We start from the raw sequence: 17,488 nt of genomic DNA, 5'->3' as shown, positions 1-17,488 counted from the left end.
CTCTCTCTCTGCCTTGCCTTGCAGCTGCTGGCTATTATTATTATTGTTGTTATTCATCCCCCACAAATTGATCAACTCCTCCCAATCTCTCGACTCCCACCTGCCTAACCCGAACCAGCTAGCTCCGGCAATCGACGTCATCGTGTCTCGCATCCGGCTCTCGGCTTTGCCGCCTTCCGCAATTGGAAACATACCAACGGCGGTCAATCTGCTTCACCATCTCTCTCCGTTACATGTTACGTTTCATCAGCACTTTTCCATGTGCACCTCTCCTTGCTCCTGCGAGGACCTCGTATCGAGTGCGGAATCCCCAGGCCAAATCGCGGTAGATCTACGGAAGACGGAAGGATACGTAAACAAAGATCATAGACCAGTCTCGACTCTTCTTGCAGCCAACTCGTCTGTGTTTTGAGTCGTGAATCTCCTGGTTAGACCAACTGCAGCTGTTGGGGGTATTATCACTGTCTGCATGTTTCTCTCCTGATGGGAGGTTCCGCCTTCGGCCCAAACCCGTAATCTTCCAACCATATCCTATAGAGCGCCAATGATGTTTGCTCTCGATACTGCGTCCCAGTCCTTGTCAGCTCTCATCATACTCGTAAAATCGGTGCAGCCCCTATGTCCATAACACCTCCATCGTAGTACGCTTCGTCATGTCCTCTGTCCAGCTTCCTGATGTGGTTGTTGCTGCTGGGCTGGAGGATGTTGGTGGTGCACCAGAGTCTCGTGTTCTTTGCGTTCCCGAGCTCGTTTGCGCTGCACAAGATCCCCCCTCACCATGCGCAGGTACTTCGTGGCTTGGTCGATCAGTTCCCGACTTTCGGTGCTTTCCTTGAGCGTCTGCAACAAGGTCATGACCTGATTCTCATTGTTCAGATGCGGACACGTTCGAGAGTGGCCCAAATGCGCAATCCCACATAGCCCGCAGTGTTCAACACCTGCCAGCTTCAACCGACACCAGCCCATGGGATGTTGCTCATTGCAAGCAGAGCAATGATGCACTACCGGCATCTGCTCGACCGGCCCATAGTTAACAGCTCCGTCTCCATTGAAATGTGGTGCTAGTCCAAGCGGAACTCGTACTCGTCGGAATGGCCGGGCTGCAAACATCGTCCATATCAGTATCGGCGACGTAGTGGACTGGATTTGATCGTCCTACCTTGAACCTTCGGTCGTGACATGGGCGCCGAGTCACTCTCCGTCACCTCTTCATCATTAGATTGATCCTCTGGGGCTCTGTAGTCAGGGTCGACCGCTTTGACGCCGCGTTGGACCTTCTCTGAGTCGGGTTCTCCCTTCTCGCCGTCGTCGCCAACACCGTAGTCGACGTTCTAATCATGTTAGTTCTTGCCAAATTCCCGCTCTGACTTGGGATTCAGGATCCCTCCCGCATCGGAACTTTCTTACCTGTCGTTTCCTCTTGCCTCGCCCAAAAGCCTGAGTTTTCAGAGCTTGCTCTTCAGCAAACTGTCGTTCGCGCTCCTGCAATATCTTGTCCCAAATGCCGGGGTTAGGAGTACTCTGACCTGTGCGGTCCGGTAAATCCTCTTCCAATGTTGATTTATCATTGGCCCAGATTCGAGCGAAGCTAAATTGTGACTCGGCCGATTTCTCCTCGTTGATCTTTGTGTCTTCGATCTGCGTCCGATCAAGGAGACGGTCAATCGATGCCGAGTCGTAGATAATATCATCGGCACCAGTGTCATCTTGGAATAGAGCTGCAGCACCGTATCGAAGAATCGACTCCAGATCTTCGCCCGCATCGTCTTCCTTGTCCATGCGCTCGATGAGCACATGATCGAGAGCCATTTTCTTCCGGCCAATCTGCATAATCTTCTCCTCAACGCTGTCTCGGGTCATCAGTTGGAAGACAAGCACTTTCTCCTTTTGACCAATGCGGTGAGCCCGGGAGAGCGCTTGGATATCCTGGTGAGGATTGAAATCCGGATCGAGAATGATGACCGTGTCGGCCGTGGCGAGGTTGATTCCCACTCCACCGGCTCGCGTTGACAACAGAAAGGCGAAGTAAGGTGAGCCCGGGGCATTGAATTCGTCGATCCGCTTCTGTTTTTCAGCAGCAGAAATATGCCCGTCAAGCCGGCGGTGCTGCATCCCGAGCCCATCAAGAAAGTCTTCCAGAATGTCCAGATTGTCGAGAAACTGGGAGAACATCAGGACTCGATGTCCGCGCTCTTGAAGCTTGGGAAGCATAATGGCGAGCAGCTGCAATTTGGAGGACGCTTCGACTAAATTGCGATACGACGCGGCACCATCGACCGCTCTTTCCTCAATCTCACGGCTGTAGACAAAGGGGTGGCACAGGTTCTTGCGCAGCTGCATCAGTATGTTGTTCAGGCTATACCTTTCCTTGTGTAGGATATTGCTGTCTCGGGCAAAAATCGATTTCATCAATTGTGGGTTCTTGGCCAAAATCGACTTGTAGACCTTTTTCTGGACGGTTGACATGCTAACGGGCACAATGATCTGGGCCATGGGAGGGAGGAATGTCAGCACCTGTGCCTTGGTGCGTCGGAGAAAGAACTTTCGAAGCATCGTGTGTAGTTCAGGGACGTTGTCCTGTGTGAGGTTGGCATACTTCGCTTCCAGGTCGGCGGCACTGACGCTCTTGTCGAGGAACTGCAGAAGATTGAAGAGCTCCCGAGCATTGTTCTGGAGTGGTGTGCCTGTCAACAACACCTTGAACGGGAAACGAAATTTGGACAGAATCTCGTATATCTGTGTCCGGTCGCTCTTCAACCGCTGTCCCTCGTCGACAACAAGCGCCTGCCATGGGACCCTCATTAGACTTTTCCGAGTCTTCTCTTCAATTATTGACTCGTACGACGCGACGACGATATGAGCTTTGATGTCCTTGGCCTCATGAGATTTCTTCTTCGGCGGTCCATGAGTGTCGTCCTCCTTGGCTTTGGGAAATAGTTCATAGTCGTGCGTGAGCTTCCTGGCCACAGAAGAGCCGTAGTAGGTGACAACTCTGAGAGAAGGCGCCCATTTCTTGATCTCGCGTCGCCAATTGGGGCATGTGGAGTTGGGAACTACCACAAGGAAAGGCCAGCATTTATGATCCTGGACCAACGTGGCAAAGAAGGCCACAAGCTGGATGGTCTTGCCCAGCCCCATTTCATCGGCCAGAATGGCATTTTGGTTGGTGAACCACTGGTAGAGAAGCCAGTTCAGACCCTCTAACTGGTAACGCATCAACTCTCCACCAGTCACAATGGTTGGCTGTTTTTTCTTGATAAGGTTGGTCTCAAAGTCCTGCGTTCGAATCTGCGTCACATGGCGCTTCAATGTGGTCTGAGGAGGTATCGACATATGCAATTTCATCACATAATCCTCGTAGGCCGCTTTGAAATCATTCCATCGCTCCGTATCGGCGTAGGCAGGTGGCTTTTCCCAAATGGCATCTTCATAGCCAAGACCCTTGTATTTGACAAATGCCGAGTCGACTTCTTTGACACGAGCGAGGTCAATCTCCTTGGTGCTGTTCCGTACAACGCTAGAGTAGCGAACGTCGAAAACGATATCGACTCGGAAAACCTCCTCTGGGATCGCATCAGAAGTAGTCATCTTTGGCAGCTGATGCTCCGGTTTCTTGAAGAAAGCTGTGCGCATCGACCCCGTGGCGACACCCCAGACCCAGTTCCCTGGCATCCATGTGGTTCGGAAATAAGACTGCGCCCGCCATTTGATCAGGTACTCCTTATCGTCTTCCGGTATTTCTGTCACACTAGTTCCTGGAACATAGGTGTCAAGATCCACAGGCCGCCACGCCACAAGAGTATCGATTTGATGCTGATTTTCGATGCAATCTTTGCAAATCCACGACCGATGATAGTGCTCAAAGCGTTTCTGGGCTAGTTGCGTTTCGTCCACCGTACCCTGTTCCTCCTCGTCGTCGAGCGAATGTGCCGTTTTGCGCTCAGGCAGATGTTGCATGTGCCACGCGCGTGCACATTGCGCGCATCTGAACATTACATTCGCGACATTGTTAATGAGTCTGGGTTCAACAATAGTGATTGGATCTTTTCCTCCATTCTCTTCTCTCTGCAGTTGTTCTTGACGAGTAGTCAAACGACCGCGAAATGGTTTCGATAAATCCCCCAGCTCATGGCAGCCTGAGCAACGTCCCTGATGTGGCGCTAAGTCATCTTTCTCATGGGCAAGCCCAATGCAACGCCTACACTGCAGGACGAACAAATCTTCACCGACCTTAATGACAAGATGATCTCTGGTGCCGCGGAACCCAAGGCAAACCTTGTGGTAGGAGTTTGTGCAGCCCTGGCAGAAGACCAACGGTCCCTTAACATTGTCGTCTCCTTTGAAGTAACAAGTGTCACATTCTTGGCGATGTCTTCTCCTGAAAGGGTCGTTTTCGGGAATCTGGCTGAAGTGCTCTTTGGTACTGACAACCTTCGGGCCTGCCTTCTCTTCCTCATAGCTTGAGATCTCATCTTCCTGACGTTCTCGCATGCTGCGTTTCGGTCTGGTCTTCGTTCGCTCAGATCGCCGTGTTGCCGTAAGCCGTTCTGCCTGCGAAGACGAGTCGCGTCTCAACCTAGAGCTGCGCAGCGGACGTGCAATCCCTCGCGTAGACAATCTTGAAAATTGCTGTTTAGAGGCACGTGGTTTCCCACGTCTCCTTGATGTGGAGTCGTCAGAGTCATCATCAAGGTAGAGGAGTTCTTGTTTGAGATGCTCTGACTTTCGTAGTTTGCTGAGTCTTGCCGACCGTCGGCCTTCTCCAGGACCTTCATTCGAGAGACTCTCATCATCCGCTTCCGACAGACCTTTTCCCTCGTCTTCTTCGGAGGAGTCACTGTCGTGTACTTGTTTACGACGTCGCCTGGATCTTGAGTCCTCTTCTGACTCCGATAGAGGTATTGCGGTCCAGTCTATCATGCTCTGGGTTTTCCCTGAAGTTCGTCTGCCTTTGCTCGGCACAAAACCAGCTTCGAACTCCAACAATGCATCATAGCCATTGTCAAGGTCCCGAAGTTCCCGCGCAGAGACCTTTTGAACAGGCATATCAGCGGTGAGTAGGCAATGCAAGGAAGAAGTGGTAACGATGGATGAGAAGGACGATGTGAAAGCTGGGAGAGAACGTGTAAAGGGTGAGGAGAGAGAGAGGTGTGAGAGTAGCGAGTAGAGGCAGGATGGAGTCGAGGCCTCAAATGCGATCCAGGTCAAGAAGGGAGATACCTACAATATTTTGCTCGCCACTCTCGAGCCTAACAACATAGGTCTTATTTTTATGCTCAGACAGTACTTTTTCCACAGAGAAATGCCCTGGCAGGTACTCGTATGTTTCCTTTTCTTCTTTAGACAAGTTGGGGATGTCGATATAGAAACGCTTTTGAAATAGGCCGACCGACAGATTACCATCGTCGCTCTCTTGACCCGAGGCTGACTCGTCCAAAGGGACACGCCTGCTGAAGTCTGTCTGATTTACTTTCCCGTCGTCGTGCACAATATCGCCGGCTTCGCTCGACTCATCCGAAAGTGAAAGCTCGGTCTGTAGGTGTAGCGCATCTGGGTTTTGATCGGGAGCATCTCCGGCAGGCGACTTGGCCCTGCTTGGTTTCTCTGGCGGTTTGCCCACCCAGGTAGTGAGATCTACATCCTTCATCTTTGGTCATAGGAGCGTGGCCCATCGGCCAGCAGACAGTCCGGCGAATGGTCGAGGTCAAGTTCGTCGAGTTCGACGACCAGGGGTGGGATCAAAGAGGGCATCCGGTGCGATTCTCGAAGGAGGGGAGGTACTCAGAGACCAAGTATCGTACATGGTTCTGGGTTAGGAAGAAAAGATGAAAGTGAGGTGAGGATTCGCAAGTCACAAACATTCACCACGCCCTCGAAGGCGGGGACGTGGACGCGCTCCGCGTCGCCAACCAAGTAATTAACTGCGATTTTATTTCTCCAACTCCGAGTGCACAACTTTTCCCGTGTCATGCCTATGACTCGACTAACAGTGGGCTTTCCTGCGTCAATACATCCGTGAATGCTACCATTCACTCGTCATGTCCTTCCTGCCGTCCTTGCGATTAAACCGGTCCGTTGGCCTCGGTCTGCACGCCACATTTCCCTGACTGGTGCAATTGAAAAGGGGATCCGGAGAGGTCACCAGAGCCGGAACAGACTAGAAAACCAGTATGCAAAGCCTTCTGCAGGCCTTCAGCAAGATCAGAGCCATTCATCAGACATTTCGGACGCAGGCGAAGAGGATGGAGAGAAGGGGATAATCATTCCAGGCGAAGAAAGGCGAAGAGGCCAGAAAAGACGCAAGGGTCCCAGAACTGTCCAGCCAGGGCAGGAGTTGAAAATCGCAAAATCCGCCGCACGCTCTAACAGCGGAGTTCCAGCTTCAATTCCCTACACGACAGCAGGATCGGAATTTCTCTACGGGACATTTTCTGTCTTGTCTGCTCTCAAAGCTCGACGCCGGAAGCTCCACAAGCTGTATCGACTTCTTCCTGCGGGCTATGACAAGGATACGAAGAGAGCCAAAGCGCTCCAGCCCAAAGAATCTCCTGAGCAGATCCAAGTCCACAAGCAGATTCACAGCCTCGCTGAAAAGGCCGGGGTAGGCGTGACGGCGGTTTCAGGACCTCGCTGGCAAGCCGTTTTTGCCAAGGCATCGGATGGACGACCACATAATGGCTGGATTCTTGAGGCCTCTCCGATTCCGAAGCTACCTGTGACTAGTTTGTTGAGCATGGCCGAATCGGCTGATCCTATCGCCGTCACGGTGGGATGGGCGTCTGAAGAGGATCAAGAGATCAACACCGTGTTCGGTGCATCTGGAAGCAGAGCAACAATCCCGTCTGTCCGGCCTCCGCATCGGTATCCTTTCATGCTCTTGCTTGATTGCATCACCGACACCGGCAATTTCGGTGCCATTGTTAGGTCGGCTTGGTTTCTCGGGGTTGATGCTATCCTTATCCTCGAACACGGCACTGCACCCATATCTGCCAACAGTGTCAAGGCGTCTGCCGGGGCCTTCGAATACATGCCCATTCTTCACGTCAGGAATGAACGAGAGTTCATCAGGGATTCGCGGAAAAATGGATGGAAGTTCTTCGCTGCCGATGCACCAGAAAGTGATGGCGGGATGATGCGGCGGATTATGCAACAAAAGGGCAAGAAAGCTTTGGATGTTGGGGGCGCGTTATCAAGACATCCTTGTGTACTGATTCTGGGTAATGAAGAGACTGGCATTCGAGATTTCATGCGGACGATGATGGATGGCGTTGCAGGGATCGCTAACGCAAGGCCTGATGTTGGAGAGATTGACAGCCTTAACGTCAGTGTGGCTGCAGCTTTGCTCACCCAAAAGTTCTTTGACAGAGCTCGTACTGAGCTTGATGAAGGTGCTCAAGGTCGTGCGGACTGATCCCGCCGTCAGCCAACTGCATCTCCTAACAGAGGCACCCCAGGGGGATAGGTTGAGGTGGCGCGTCTACCTAGAGTGAACCCGCTCGATAACAATATCTCGGCCATCCCTTCTTGTTGCGGGCTTGTCGAGCTCCTCGAAGTCCTGAATAGTAGTGGCAATCTCGCCATTACCATTGCCATTTGCGCACGGCGTGCACAGAGACGTTTCAGCGCGGATGTGACTTTCTGCTCCACCGCAGTGATATACTTTGGAGTACATGATCTCCAATGGCAGTTTGTTGCCTAGATGAAAATGCTTCGACAGGCCCAATTTCCATTGATCATATTTGCTTCTTCTGGAAATATTCATTACGTTTGTGAACTCAAGGCGCCCCTGCAGCTCGAGGGGCACAGGGGCCAGCATGGACATGTTTGGAACGACATGTCCACATATAAACATTACTATCATCCCCCCCAGCAGGCCAATTTTGGTCTTTTCTTCCTGTTTCGCCTCAGAACGCCTCATGCGGTACCTAGGTATGTAGGTGCCTTCTTCTGTTACTCTTTTTTGACCAAGATTGACCAGCATCATATTTCCGCTGCTCCATTTGCTCCATGGTGGGCAAGCTCATCGTCGTCATGGAATCCTTGCCCTAGGCTGGCGTTTCCCCCGTTACTTGCGTCTCTGTGATTTCTTTCTTCTCTTGCTTCTTTCAGCTCTTCGACGGCGATGAGAGTCTGCCTCCTTCGCTCTTCGATCGCTTTCATGGCATCCCTGAGGATGTTCTCTAATTGGATCCGAGTAGCCTGGTGCTTATTGCCAATGAACAAGTTTGCGATGGCTGCCACGACTGCTTCACCATTACCGAACCTTCTCGGCACCGGATTCCAGTGCTGCACGTCGGCACCATTCACAGCCCTAGCATTGTACCTCAATCCCAATGCTTCCTGTTCTTCCCTCAGTGCCTCTAGAAATGTGGTCTCGAAGGCTGCCGGGTATTGGACCTGGTTGAAGTCCTGAGTGCCGGCATATGGTCTTCTCAGATCCACTCCGAGTCGTCTTAGGTGGCCATTCAGCCTCTGACCCAGGGTCAAAAGTGTTCTGTTGTCCGAGTATGCTAAGTCATGCAGGACGCCGGAGAAAGTGGAATACATGAACTCGACTGAGGCTTTTCGCTCGCCTTCAAAAAGGTCAGTACTTGTCTCCTGCTGTCGGGCGAGGGGAGCGAGAGGGTGGCAACACTAACGACTGATGATGTTTTGCAGCGGTTCTATTTTGCAAGAAAATTCCACTTTCGAATTCCACACCACAGCATCGATATATTCCGCGAGCATATGGTCATACTCCTCTCCAAGAACGAACGCGATGATAGTCAGATACGCTGCATCGTTCTCGGAGGGCGTGAACTCGGCGCTCAATATGCTCCTGCTGACACTCTGTTTCAATTCCCCCCAGTCTGCCTTTTCACATCGGTACACCCACATGGTGATGCAAATTTGGGTGATCCACTTCAGAAATCGCTCTTGATGTTGGTTGACAGGGGCGTCGTTCCCTTCAATCAAGTGGTTGATGACATACTTAAGAGACCCGGCGCTCATGCCACTCCCTTTTTGCGGAGGTAGTTGGGAAGGGTCCCCCTCGGCGATGCAGTGATGCAGTGATGAATACCTTTCGATGGATTCCAGCCTTCTATTGCTCCCCACCTGAAGGTCTCGAATGAGATCAGCGAGGCTTCGCACAGATTCTTCACTATTCCCGTCCGACTGAGTTATATCTTCCTCAAATGACGGAGTTCCTCCCATGGGCCATCCAAGCCTTCTGAAGGTATACTCTGGTCGTCGCTGGGCATTTGTAGGGTGATCGTGGTTCACAGGATTCATCCTTTGAACAAGTTGTTTCAGAAAGCTAACGGCATACAGATATCTACAAGTACTTGTGATGAAAGACGGCGAGATAAGAATGACGAGTTGTGGGACGCTGGGCTAGATTGATAATGAATACTCGCACGGAAGTATTGGCCACCCAACTGCTGGCACGAGGAGCGAAGGCGCCCCCAGGTAAGGAGACGCTTTGCAGCCATCCCATTGGGCCTGACGTGGGATTGGAGCCCCCTGTGCGGGTGGTGGCTTGACATGAACTAGCAGGAAAGGGGGGTGTGCAGAAGCTGCAAGGCGTCGAAAGTGCCTGGCAAACGGTTCTTCCTCATCCCAAAAGCCTCACTGCTGAGGGCTACGCCGGTGTAGACGCCGGCAACTGTCCCACGAGACTAGTTTCCAGGAGAGACAGTCCCTGAGGCTCTGAAGTGGAACCCCCCTGCTCACTCGACGACAAATTCAGCGGCTTTTCTCTGGGACTCAGCAAGGCGCACTGCCCGTGGCGACCAAAGTGCATGCCTAGTTGCGAGAGGCTGGCCTCCGCCCAATACGAGCCAAACAGGCAGCCGTGCGGGGACGAGAACAGAATGACAACGGCAAACTATTGCTAACCAAGGAGGAATGGCGAGTATTGGCATCATCAGCCCGGAGCCGGGATTCCTCTCCCTGTGAAATGCTTGCAGCCGAACTCATATATGAGCCGTTGTCCTGGGCTGGCTACTGTCACAACAGCTGTCCTCACTTGCATGTCCGACGAACAAAGCAAGATATGGCAAACGATGAGGTTTTCAATTTCGGCCCTGTGCCAGCTACCCCTCGATTGAATGTGACGGTCACATACGATGAGTTGAAATCACATCCAGAGCTCTACTTTCAGGCAAGTTCTTCGTGGCCGCACGAGTTCCAGGATCTCGTTTTCTGATTTTGGCCATAGGGGGCAGATATGGGGTTTATGATCATAGCGGCTGCTCTGGTCTTCTTCATGATTCCAGGGCTCTGCCTCCACTTCTCAGGTGTCTCGAAACAGGACTTTACGCTCACCTTAGTGCGTCTCCCTCTGATAACTACTGGCGTGGTGGGATGCGTGGTAAGTGTCGAATGTACCTTGTTCTTTGCGGCAACGACGCTGTGTCTGATTTTTGGTAGTGGTATATGTGGGGATACACTCTCGCCTTCTCTCCCGCGATATACGACGCGGCTGCACTGCAGGGCGTCTCCTGGTACGGCGGAGATACCAAAGCAAATGCCTATATCGATGTCACCGCTCGACCCGTCGGTATACAAGGTCCTAACCCATTAGTACTGACGGGCCCGAAAATTCCAGAAATGGTCTATGTCTTTTACCAAGGCATGTTTGCATGTTTCACGTGAGTTTCCCCAGGAAACCCGTCGAAGTCGAGAGCTAATGTCTGTTTCCAGGGCAAGTCTGGTCTCTGGCGGAGCGGCAGGCAAAAGTCGTGTCGGACGCTACCTCCTTTTCATTACCTTGTGGACTACTCTTGTTTATTGCCCGGTTGCCAGGTGGACATGGCACCCTCTAGGTTGGTCAAAACTCAGAGGAGCAATGGACTTCGCCGGTGGTACTGCTGTGCATGTCTGCTCTGGATCTTCGGTCGCTGCACTCGCCGCCATTTCACAGCTCAATGCTGCAAATTGGCAGACGACGGTCGTCCTTCGAAAACGGACGGTGAAAATCGACTTGAAGACCTGGAAGGTCTGGAAATGGCTGTCTGTGGAAAGACACACGACTCGTAATCAAGTCGAATTAATGGTAACTCCGCCAGTGGCAGAAGTCGTTGCTAACGGACACGCTCGCGCTCCACGGCAGCAGAATCCCCAGGAGAGGCCGCGAGCTGGCCTGGACCGCGAAAAATCGAGTTTGCCTTATAGCATCAACCACACGGTCTTGGGCACTTGCTTGCTTTGGGTCGGATGGTTTGGCTTCAACGGTGGTTCTGCTCTTGGGGCGAACCTTCGCGCGGTGTCAGCTTGTCTGGCAACTCAAGCTGCTGCATGTGCTGGAGGCACAATCGGATTACTCTTTCACTGGGGACTGGGCATCCTCGACAAGAAGTTCGAAGCCGCAATGCTGGCCCCCTTGATCCACATTCCGTCAGTACAGGAGTTCTGCGATGGAGTGATTGCTGGGCTTGTGGCTATTACACCAGCCGCTGGTTATGTGAGTGACCATCTGGCTTCTGTTTTCTCTGTGTGCCTGCCCGAACGTCGACTGACCAGTTTCAGGTGCCTGTTAAATATGCCCCCATCTTCGGCGTCGTCGGCGCCATCCTCTGCAGCATTTTGAGGAAGATCATGTACATTGTATTGCCGGCCGACAAATTGGCAATCTTCGCTGTCCACGCCGGTGGGGGAGCCACAGGAATGTTACTTACTGCCTTCTTCGCAGAGTAAGCCCTAGCAGACAACGATCGCAGGAGTGACATGTTGCTGACGCTAGTTGTTGCAGTGATGCCACCACCGGTCTGGACGGGTATTCAAGGCTGGTTGATAAAACAATGGGTGCTCGATTTCGGTAAGTTCGCCTGTCGACAGGGGCTCGGGCGAGTGCATACTGACCTAATTTTAGAGATCAAGCCCTGGACATAACGGCATGTCTTTTCTATTCCTTCAGCATGACCTTCACCATTCGGATGGCCATGAAATTTGTGGAGGTCCTCTGCGGTGTCGAGACCCCTGCCCATGATGACAAGTACGACCATTACCCGGATACCTATGAAGCCCGCCCTCAGTTCAAGCGAAGAAACTCGCTAGAAGAGGCATGAGGCTGGCGTCTGCGTGTTAGAATCGACAACATAGCCGGATGGTTTCTCGGAAGGATCATTGTGAGACCTAGAAAGGCCCCCCGGCCACTCTCAAGTTGGTTTTTGTATCGCCTCGACGGAGACAACCGGGATGTTGAGGCACAGCGACGGGGATAATAGTAATAAAGGCGCAACCATGCAGACCACGAGTCTCGATGCGAGAGAGTTTTCCCTGGCGTTTCGAAGCGAAGCAAAAGGGAGGGGAGGACTCGTCCATGTGCTCGCTCGTATTCTCTCAGCCTCAAAGGGGCTAAAGGGGCTCGAGAGTCCCACGGTCTAATCTGGATCTGTACTAGACGTGTGATGGGGACTGTGATACAGGCGGATGGACAAGTCGAACCCCTGGACACCGCCTTTCTGTCTAACCTGCTTCCAGCCTTGATGAGAATTTCCACGCGAGGCGCTCTACACCGGTTCCAGTTCTTGTCTGAGCAAAGCAGGGCATTGGCATCCTTTTTTCAGCGGGAGCATCAACGAGGCGCTGCTCCGTATTGGACGGGGCGAGCCTCCCCTTTTGCATCAACCAGAAGTGGCATCCAAGACCAAAGTTCCTGCCAAAGCGCCCGAACGGATCGGGACGGAGGACCTCGCTGACGATTGATGATGGAGCCTGGTTTTTCAGCCAGCCACGGACCGTCCAACGCAGCCAGAATCAAGGGTCAAAACCTGTTTGCAGAGGGCAACCTTTTCGAATATGCTGGTTCGCGACCCAGCCCAGGTTCGTGTCCTGGGCCCTGGCATTGGCATTGGCAGAGGCGCAGTGGTGATCATTTCTTGCTGCCTGCCGCCTGATGGTCGACAGGAATGAGGCTGAGGCTTGGGAGTGTGACTATGGCCCGTCCCGTTTGCCTCAGTCACGGCCCATGGCGAAGCATTCACACCCTATTGAATGCCATGTCCCCATGGAATGGGCAGGTTTACCACTTCAGCATCAATCGTCAATTGCTCTACAAGCTTAGAGTGAGGCTCCTTCGTCTATTATCCCCTCAAGGTCCATAATGGCACGGCCCTTTGAAGATCGGCACAATAAGCTTCCAGAAGATCAGGCTGAGAGACCGCCATCTCGGGATGTCATAGCAGGATGCAAGTGTCATTGTGGCAAATCGATTCCCTGGAAATGGGCAGCTCGATGCTCCAAGAGCAGACAATGCTCGGACTACTACTCTGTCCACTGCCACAAAGACGACTGCAATCTTAAGGAATGCAGATTCCACGGCCATTGCTGGGATGGCCACCTCCCCAAGAGCTCCAGGCTAGCAGCGGCGCATGTCCCAGTCGGGCTGACAGTCCATCATTTCTTCGTCAAGGACATCATTCATTCGGAGGATGAAAAGGAAACACTGAGGCAACTGCATGAACAAAATGCAGCAACGCGATGGTTCAACATCCGCCACCGGAACTCCCAGCCCGTCCTCTACGTCTACGATAGATTCGGTCCTCTATGCGAACCGACTACTGACTCAACTTCTTCGGCCGCTGCAACGTTTCCAACGTTTGTGTCTTTCATCGGCAAGTCGGGTGTTGGAAAGTCCACGCTAGTGAGGGCAATGCTGCTGCTGGGAAATCTCAATGTACAACAAATCAAAGACGATGACATTTACAATCTTTCGACGAACCAGACCCGATGGGAGACTTTGAACGCAGCCATCTCTTCGCAACAGGAGATGCCAGTCACCAGATCGGGTCATGTCGACCATGCAGCAGACCCAACGACATTTGGGGTCCATCTCTACAAGGACGGCGCGAACTTACAAACGCCGCAGCCAGACGCCAATAGCTTCACCTTGTTCGCCGACTGCGAAGGGTTCTTCGCTGGCGCTGCCCAAACCAATGCGGAACGCTTTACCACCGATCAAAGCCGAACATCGGCCAACGACGATGCTACGGAGGCAAATGTGTTGTACAAGGCGCCAGTGACCGCAGGTAGTTACGCGCGCCATGGACAGCAAGGCGCCGAACTGTTCTATGCCAGGTTCCTCTACGCCGTCAGCGATGTCGTGGTCTTTGTGACCAACGAGGATCAGAACATCACATTCTTGCTCGTGAGAGCGCTCGAGTGGGCAGCGACAGCCGTCATGCACTCTGTCAACTACCCTTCACGCAAGACTCTCATCATTGTGCGCAATGGGGCCCTTGGCCACAGCCAGCAACTGGTCGACAATGAGTTGCTCGAGAGGCTGTACCTGGAGCGCCAGGCCTTTCTTTGGAAGGCGTCGCCCATCCTCCAGGAATTTGTGAACGACTACAACAGCAAGCAGGACGGATTCAGCAAGCACATTTACCAGAACCGCGACCTCTACGATGCATTGTATGATCGAATCATTTGCTGCTGCATACCCCACGTCAACGATATTGACGAGTACGGGGACGAGACCATGTTCTCCCAGTACCTGAAGCTGCGGACGCAGATCGATGACGCCTCGCAACGAGCAATCAAGATGCGTTCCAAGGGGTGGATGAAGTACAACGTTTCTTCCCTCTCCCAGATCCTCTTCTCGGCCTTCGAACACTTTCGCACCAGCGACGGAGCATTCAATTTCAACGAGGTTGCGCGGATCAGCAAGCCCAACCCCCAATCATTCTCTGACCACATTGCCAATTTCCTCCGACTGGCATTCGAGTCACCGCCTTCGGTCAAGATCAGGGCAATGATACCCGATATTATAGGTCTGAACCTTGTTGTCTGGTCCATGAGGCATCTCATCCATGGTAAGCAGGGGGAGGCTCCTCTTTTCCAATCTCCTCGCCGGCGTCCCTCTCGACTGACCAGCTCTATAGTGGTGGACCCAGCAAGCCTTTTTGACAGAGTGAACAACGGTGATAAGGAGCAGTTTTCACTAGCACACCACTGTCAGTGCGCCATACAAGAGTACCGAGAAAAGTACCAACCATGTGGATACAAGTTCTCGGAGAACGACCTTTGCGCCAATGGCCCGGCAACTGCCCACCAACGCCTTCATCTGTCGACCTCCAAGAAGAGGGCCGACGGGGAATTCGTCCCGAGGCATGGGCTGGACGCAAACTTGGTGAGTCTGATTCGAGATAGGTTCTTGGAGCATTATGAGAACCTCGTGAGCGACGACAGGACCGGACACCGGTCGATGACCAAGCCCGCGGCAAGCAAGATCACCAGAGTACGACAAGCTGTCATGCAAAAGTACTGTAAGCAATGGACTCCCATGACCAGCAACATCACCTGTCTGGCTTGTTTGCAGGCAGTCCCCGAAAATGTACTGCATTGTGGGCACGGATACTGTGTGCAGTGCGTTCGAGAGCTGGGACGGGCGTCGGAGAGCTTCGAGTCAGCCTGGACCTTCGAGGTCTGTCCGCTCTGCAGCGCGCGGATGGGCGACAACTATTCCCATTTGATCAGGGAAAGACCACGGTGCGCTGGTGCTCGCATCCTGACCCTGGACGGAGGCGGGATCCGGGGCATCATTGAGCTTGCCATCATCCAGGAGATGGAGAAGCGGCTGGGCCTGAAGATCCCCTTCCGCGACTACTTTGATCTTGTCGTCGGAACTAGCACAGGTGAGTTGTCCCAGAGCACACAGCCTTGAGGCTTTGAACATGCTCATCTCCCTTCCGCAGGTGGAATTATTGCACTCGCTCTGGCGATGGGCGACAAAGACGCAAACACACAGACCAGCAAAATGACCAACGCCTTCAAGGACTTTGCGTCCTCGACCTTCGCCCACCCCCAGGCCGGCAGCTTACTGACGAGAATCGGTCTCGGCCACTTTGTGACGAGCGTGGTCATGTCGTTTGGCTTGTATCAGGCCCTATTTGACTCGGCGCCGCTGGAGCGCGGACTGAAGGACTTCTTCGGCGCGCAGACCAGTCTCTTTGGGTCGGCCCGGACTCGCCATCACCAATGCTCGACCCGAGTGGCGGTGGTGGCCACCAAAGAGTTTGGGAAACGGGCCCATCTCATCACCAGCTACAACCGACCCCAGCTGGTGGCGAGCGGCGATTTCGAGCGCGAGGACGACGAGAGCAAAGGGATGCGGATCTGGGAGGCCGGGCTCGCCACGGCGGCGGCGCCGTTCTACCTGGCCCCGTTCAAGAAGGCCGAGACGGGGACGCTGTACTTCGACGGCGCGCTGCACATGAACTGTCCGGCCCCCGGGGCCGTGGAGGAGATGCGGAAGCTGTGGCCCGAGCACACGCCCTCGCTCGACGTCCTGGTCTCGATCGGCACGGGCATCCAGGACTCAGAGGTCAAGATCCCCCGGGCCATCCGCATCGGCGGCTTCGAGGAGATCTGCCGGACCTTCCACCGCAAGCTGGACTCGGAGCACCAGTGGCAGGAGTTCGTCGCCGGCGCCGCGACCGACGGGATCCGCGACCGCCTGCACCGGCTCAACCCCCCGATCGACGAGAACCTGCAGAAGGTCACGCTGTGGCAGTGGAACAAGATGGCCCGGCTGGAGGAGATGGTGCGGCGGCAGATGCGCGAGGCTGAGTGGGAGGCCCGCGTCGACGACGCCGCCCACGCCCTGCTGGCCAGCCTGTTCTACTTCGAGCCGGCGCACGCCGACCACGCGCCCTGGACGTCCAACAGCCTGACGCACCCGGGCACGCGGCACGTCCACGGGGCCTCTGAGATCCATGGCACAGTCCGCTCGCGCCTGCGCCACGGGAGCACCGAGCTGGCCCGGCTCCTCGCCCGCGTCCAGGGCCTCGCGTACACGACGCTCGCCATGTCGCGCGCCCCCGCGGCGGCGCTCCTGCAGCACGATCCCTGGACCGAGATCGCCGCCTTCCACCCCGTCAAGGACAAGGTCGTCGCGTCGGGCCACCGGTTCCGCGTCCCTGTCCGGCTGGAGGAGGCGTCCGAGTCCAAGCTGCTGGTCCTGGCGGTGCGGCTCACGGACTGCGCCGCGCCGCTCCCCATCAGCGGCTTTCCGACCCTGCTGCACGACTTGCATCTCAAGGCCAAATCGTGGGATTGATCAGCTGGTGTGATTCCTCCTCGATAGGATAGTAGTCGTGGTGAGACGGAACGAGCTGTGCTGTGCTGCACGGAGTACTGGGCTCGGATCCCTTTGGAGTCTGGGAGAAACTTAGCTAGGCAATAAATAGCCGACTGCCCGAAAGGTACGAGCACCACATCTTCTCTGTGAAGTGCACGGATCGTGAGAGAATGTACTCGGTATGAACGAATGCAAAGCGTCCGCGGCGTCAGCAAAGAGGTGAAAACAGAGATTAGAACTGAGAAAAGAACGACCAAAATCCGTCTTGGGGGAGAATCGTTCATGAAGGAGAGAGAGAGAGAATGTATGTATGTCCATTCGTCTGTGTTTGAATCACACATACAAGGTCCAGCAAAGCACACACCAGCTCGGGGCTGATGGAGGTGCAAGGCAAGGCAAGGCAAGGCAAGGCAAGGCAAGGCA

General features: G+C 53.9%; 4 protein-coding genes across 4 annotated transcripts; 3 read left to right on the top strand and 1 right to left on the bottom strand.

Annotated features, from left to right (window-relative positions):
• Nucleotides 1-422: 422 nt before the first annotated feature.
• PV07_07545 (uncharacterized protein) lies at nucleotides 423-5,825 on the bottom strand. The gene is made up of 4 exons (XM_016394641.1): nucleotides 5,225-5,825; nucleotides 1,408-5,031; nucleotides 1,160-1,331; nucleotides 423-1,100 (listed from the first exon to the last, which is right to left on the bottom strand). The coding sequence occupies exons 1-4, from the start codon at nucleotides 5,645-5,647 to the stop codon at nucleotides 652-654; spliced, it is 4,668 nt and encodes a 1,555-aa protein (XP_016248060.1). The 5' UTR covers nucleotides 5,648-5,825; the 3' UTR covers nucleotides 423-651.
• A 128-nt stretch (nucleotides 5,826-5,953) lies between these two features.
• On the top strand, nucleotides 5,954-7,731 carry PV07_07544 (uncharacterized protein). Its single transcript, XM_016394640.1, has one exon. It carries the CDS (start codon nucleotides 6,020-6,022, stop codon nucleotides 7,409-7,411), a length of 1,392 nt encoding a protein of 463 aa, XP_016248059.1. The 5' UTR covers nucleotides 5,954-6,019; the 3' UTR covers nucleotides 7,412-7,731.
• Nucleotides 7,732-9,656: 1,925 nt separating this feature from the next.
• Nucleotides 9,657-12,239, top strand: PV07_07543 (uncharacterized protein). Its single transcript, XM_016394639.1, has 7 exons — nucleotides 9,657-10,144; nucleotides 10,202-10,354; nucleotides 10,414-10,634; nucleotides 10,687-11,446; nucleotides 11,512-11,675; nucleotides 11,735-11,800; nucleotides 11,855-12,239. Exons 1-7 carry the CDS (start codon nucleotides 9,941-9,943, stop codon nucleotides 12,048-12,050), a joined length of 1,764 nt encoding a protein of 587 aa, XP_016248058.1. The 5' UTR covers nucleotides 9,657-9,940; the 3' UTR covers nucleotides 12,051-12,239.
• Nucleotides 12,240-12,689: 450 nt separating this feature from the next.
• Nucleotides 12,690-17,364, top strand: PV07_07542 (uncharacterized protein). The gene is made up of 3 exons (XM_016394638.1): nucleotides 12,690-14,798; nucleotides 14,868-15,620; nucleotides 15,681-17,364. The coding sequence occupies exons 1-3, from the start codon at nucleotides 13,088-13,090 to the stop codon at nucleotides 17,042-17,044; spliced, it is 3,828 nt and encodes a 1,275-aa protein (XP_016248057.1). The 5' UTR covers nucleotides 12,690-13,087; the 3' UTR covers nucleotides 17,045-17,364.
• Nucleotides 17,365-17,488: the final 124 nt, after the last annotated feature.

This window comes from Cladophialophora immunda (genome assembly GCF_000835495.1).
Source record: "Cladophialophora immunda strain CBS 83496 unplaced genomic scaffold supercont1.4, whole genome shotgun sequence".
In the NCBI taxonomy this organism is placed as follows: Eukaryota; Fungi; Ascomycota; class Eurotiomycetes; order Chaetothyriales; family Herpotrichiellaceae; genus Cladophialophora; species Cladophialophora immunda.
This window is presented reverse-complemented; position numbering and strand designations above follow the sequence as displayed.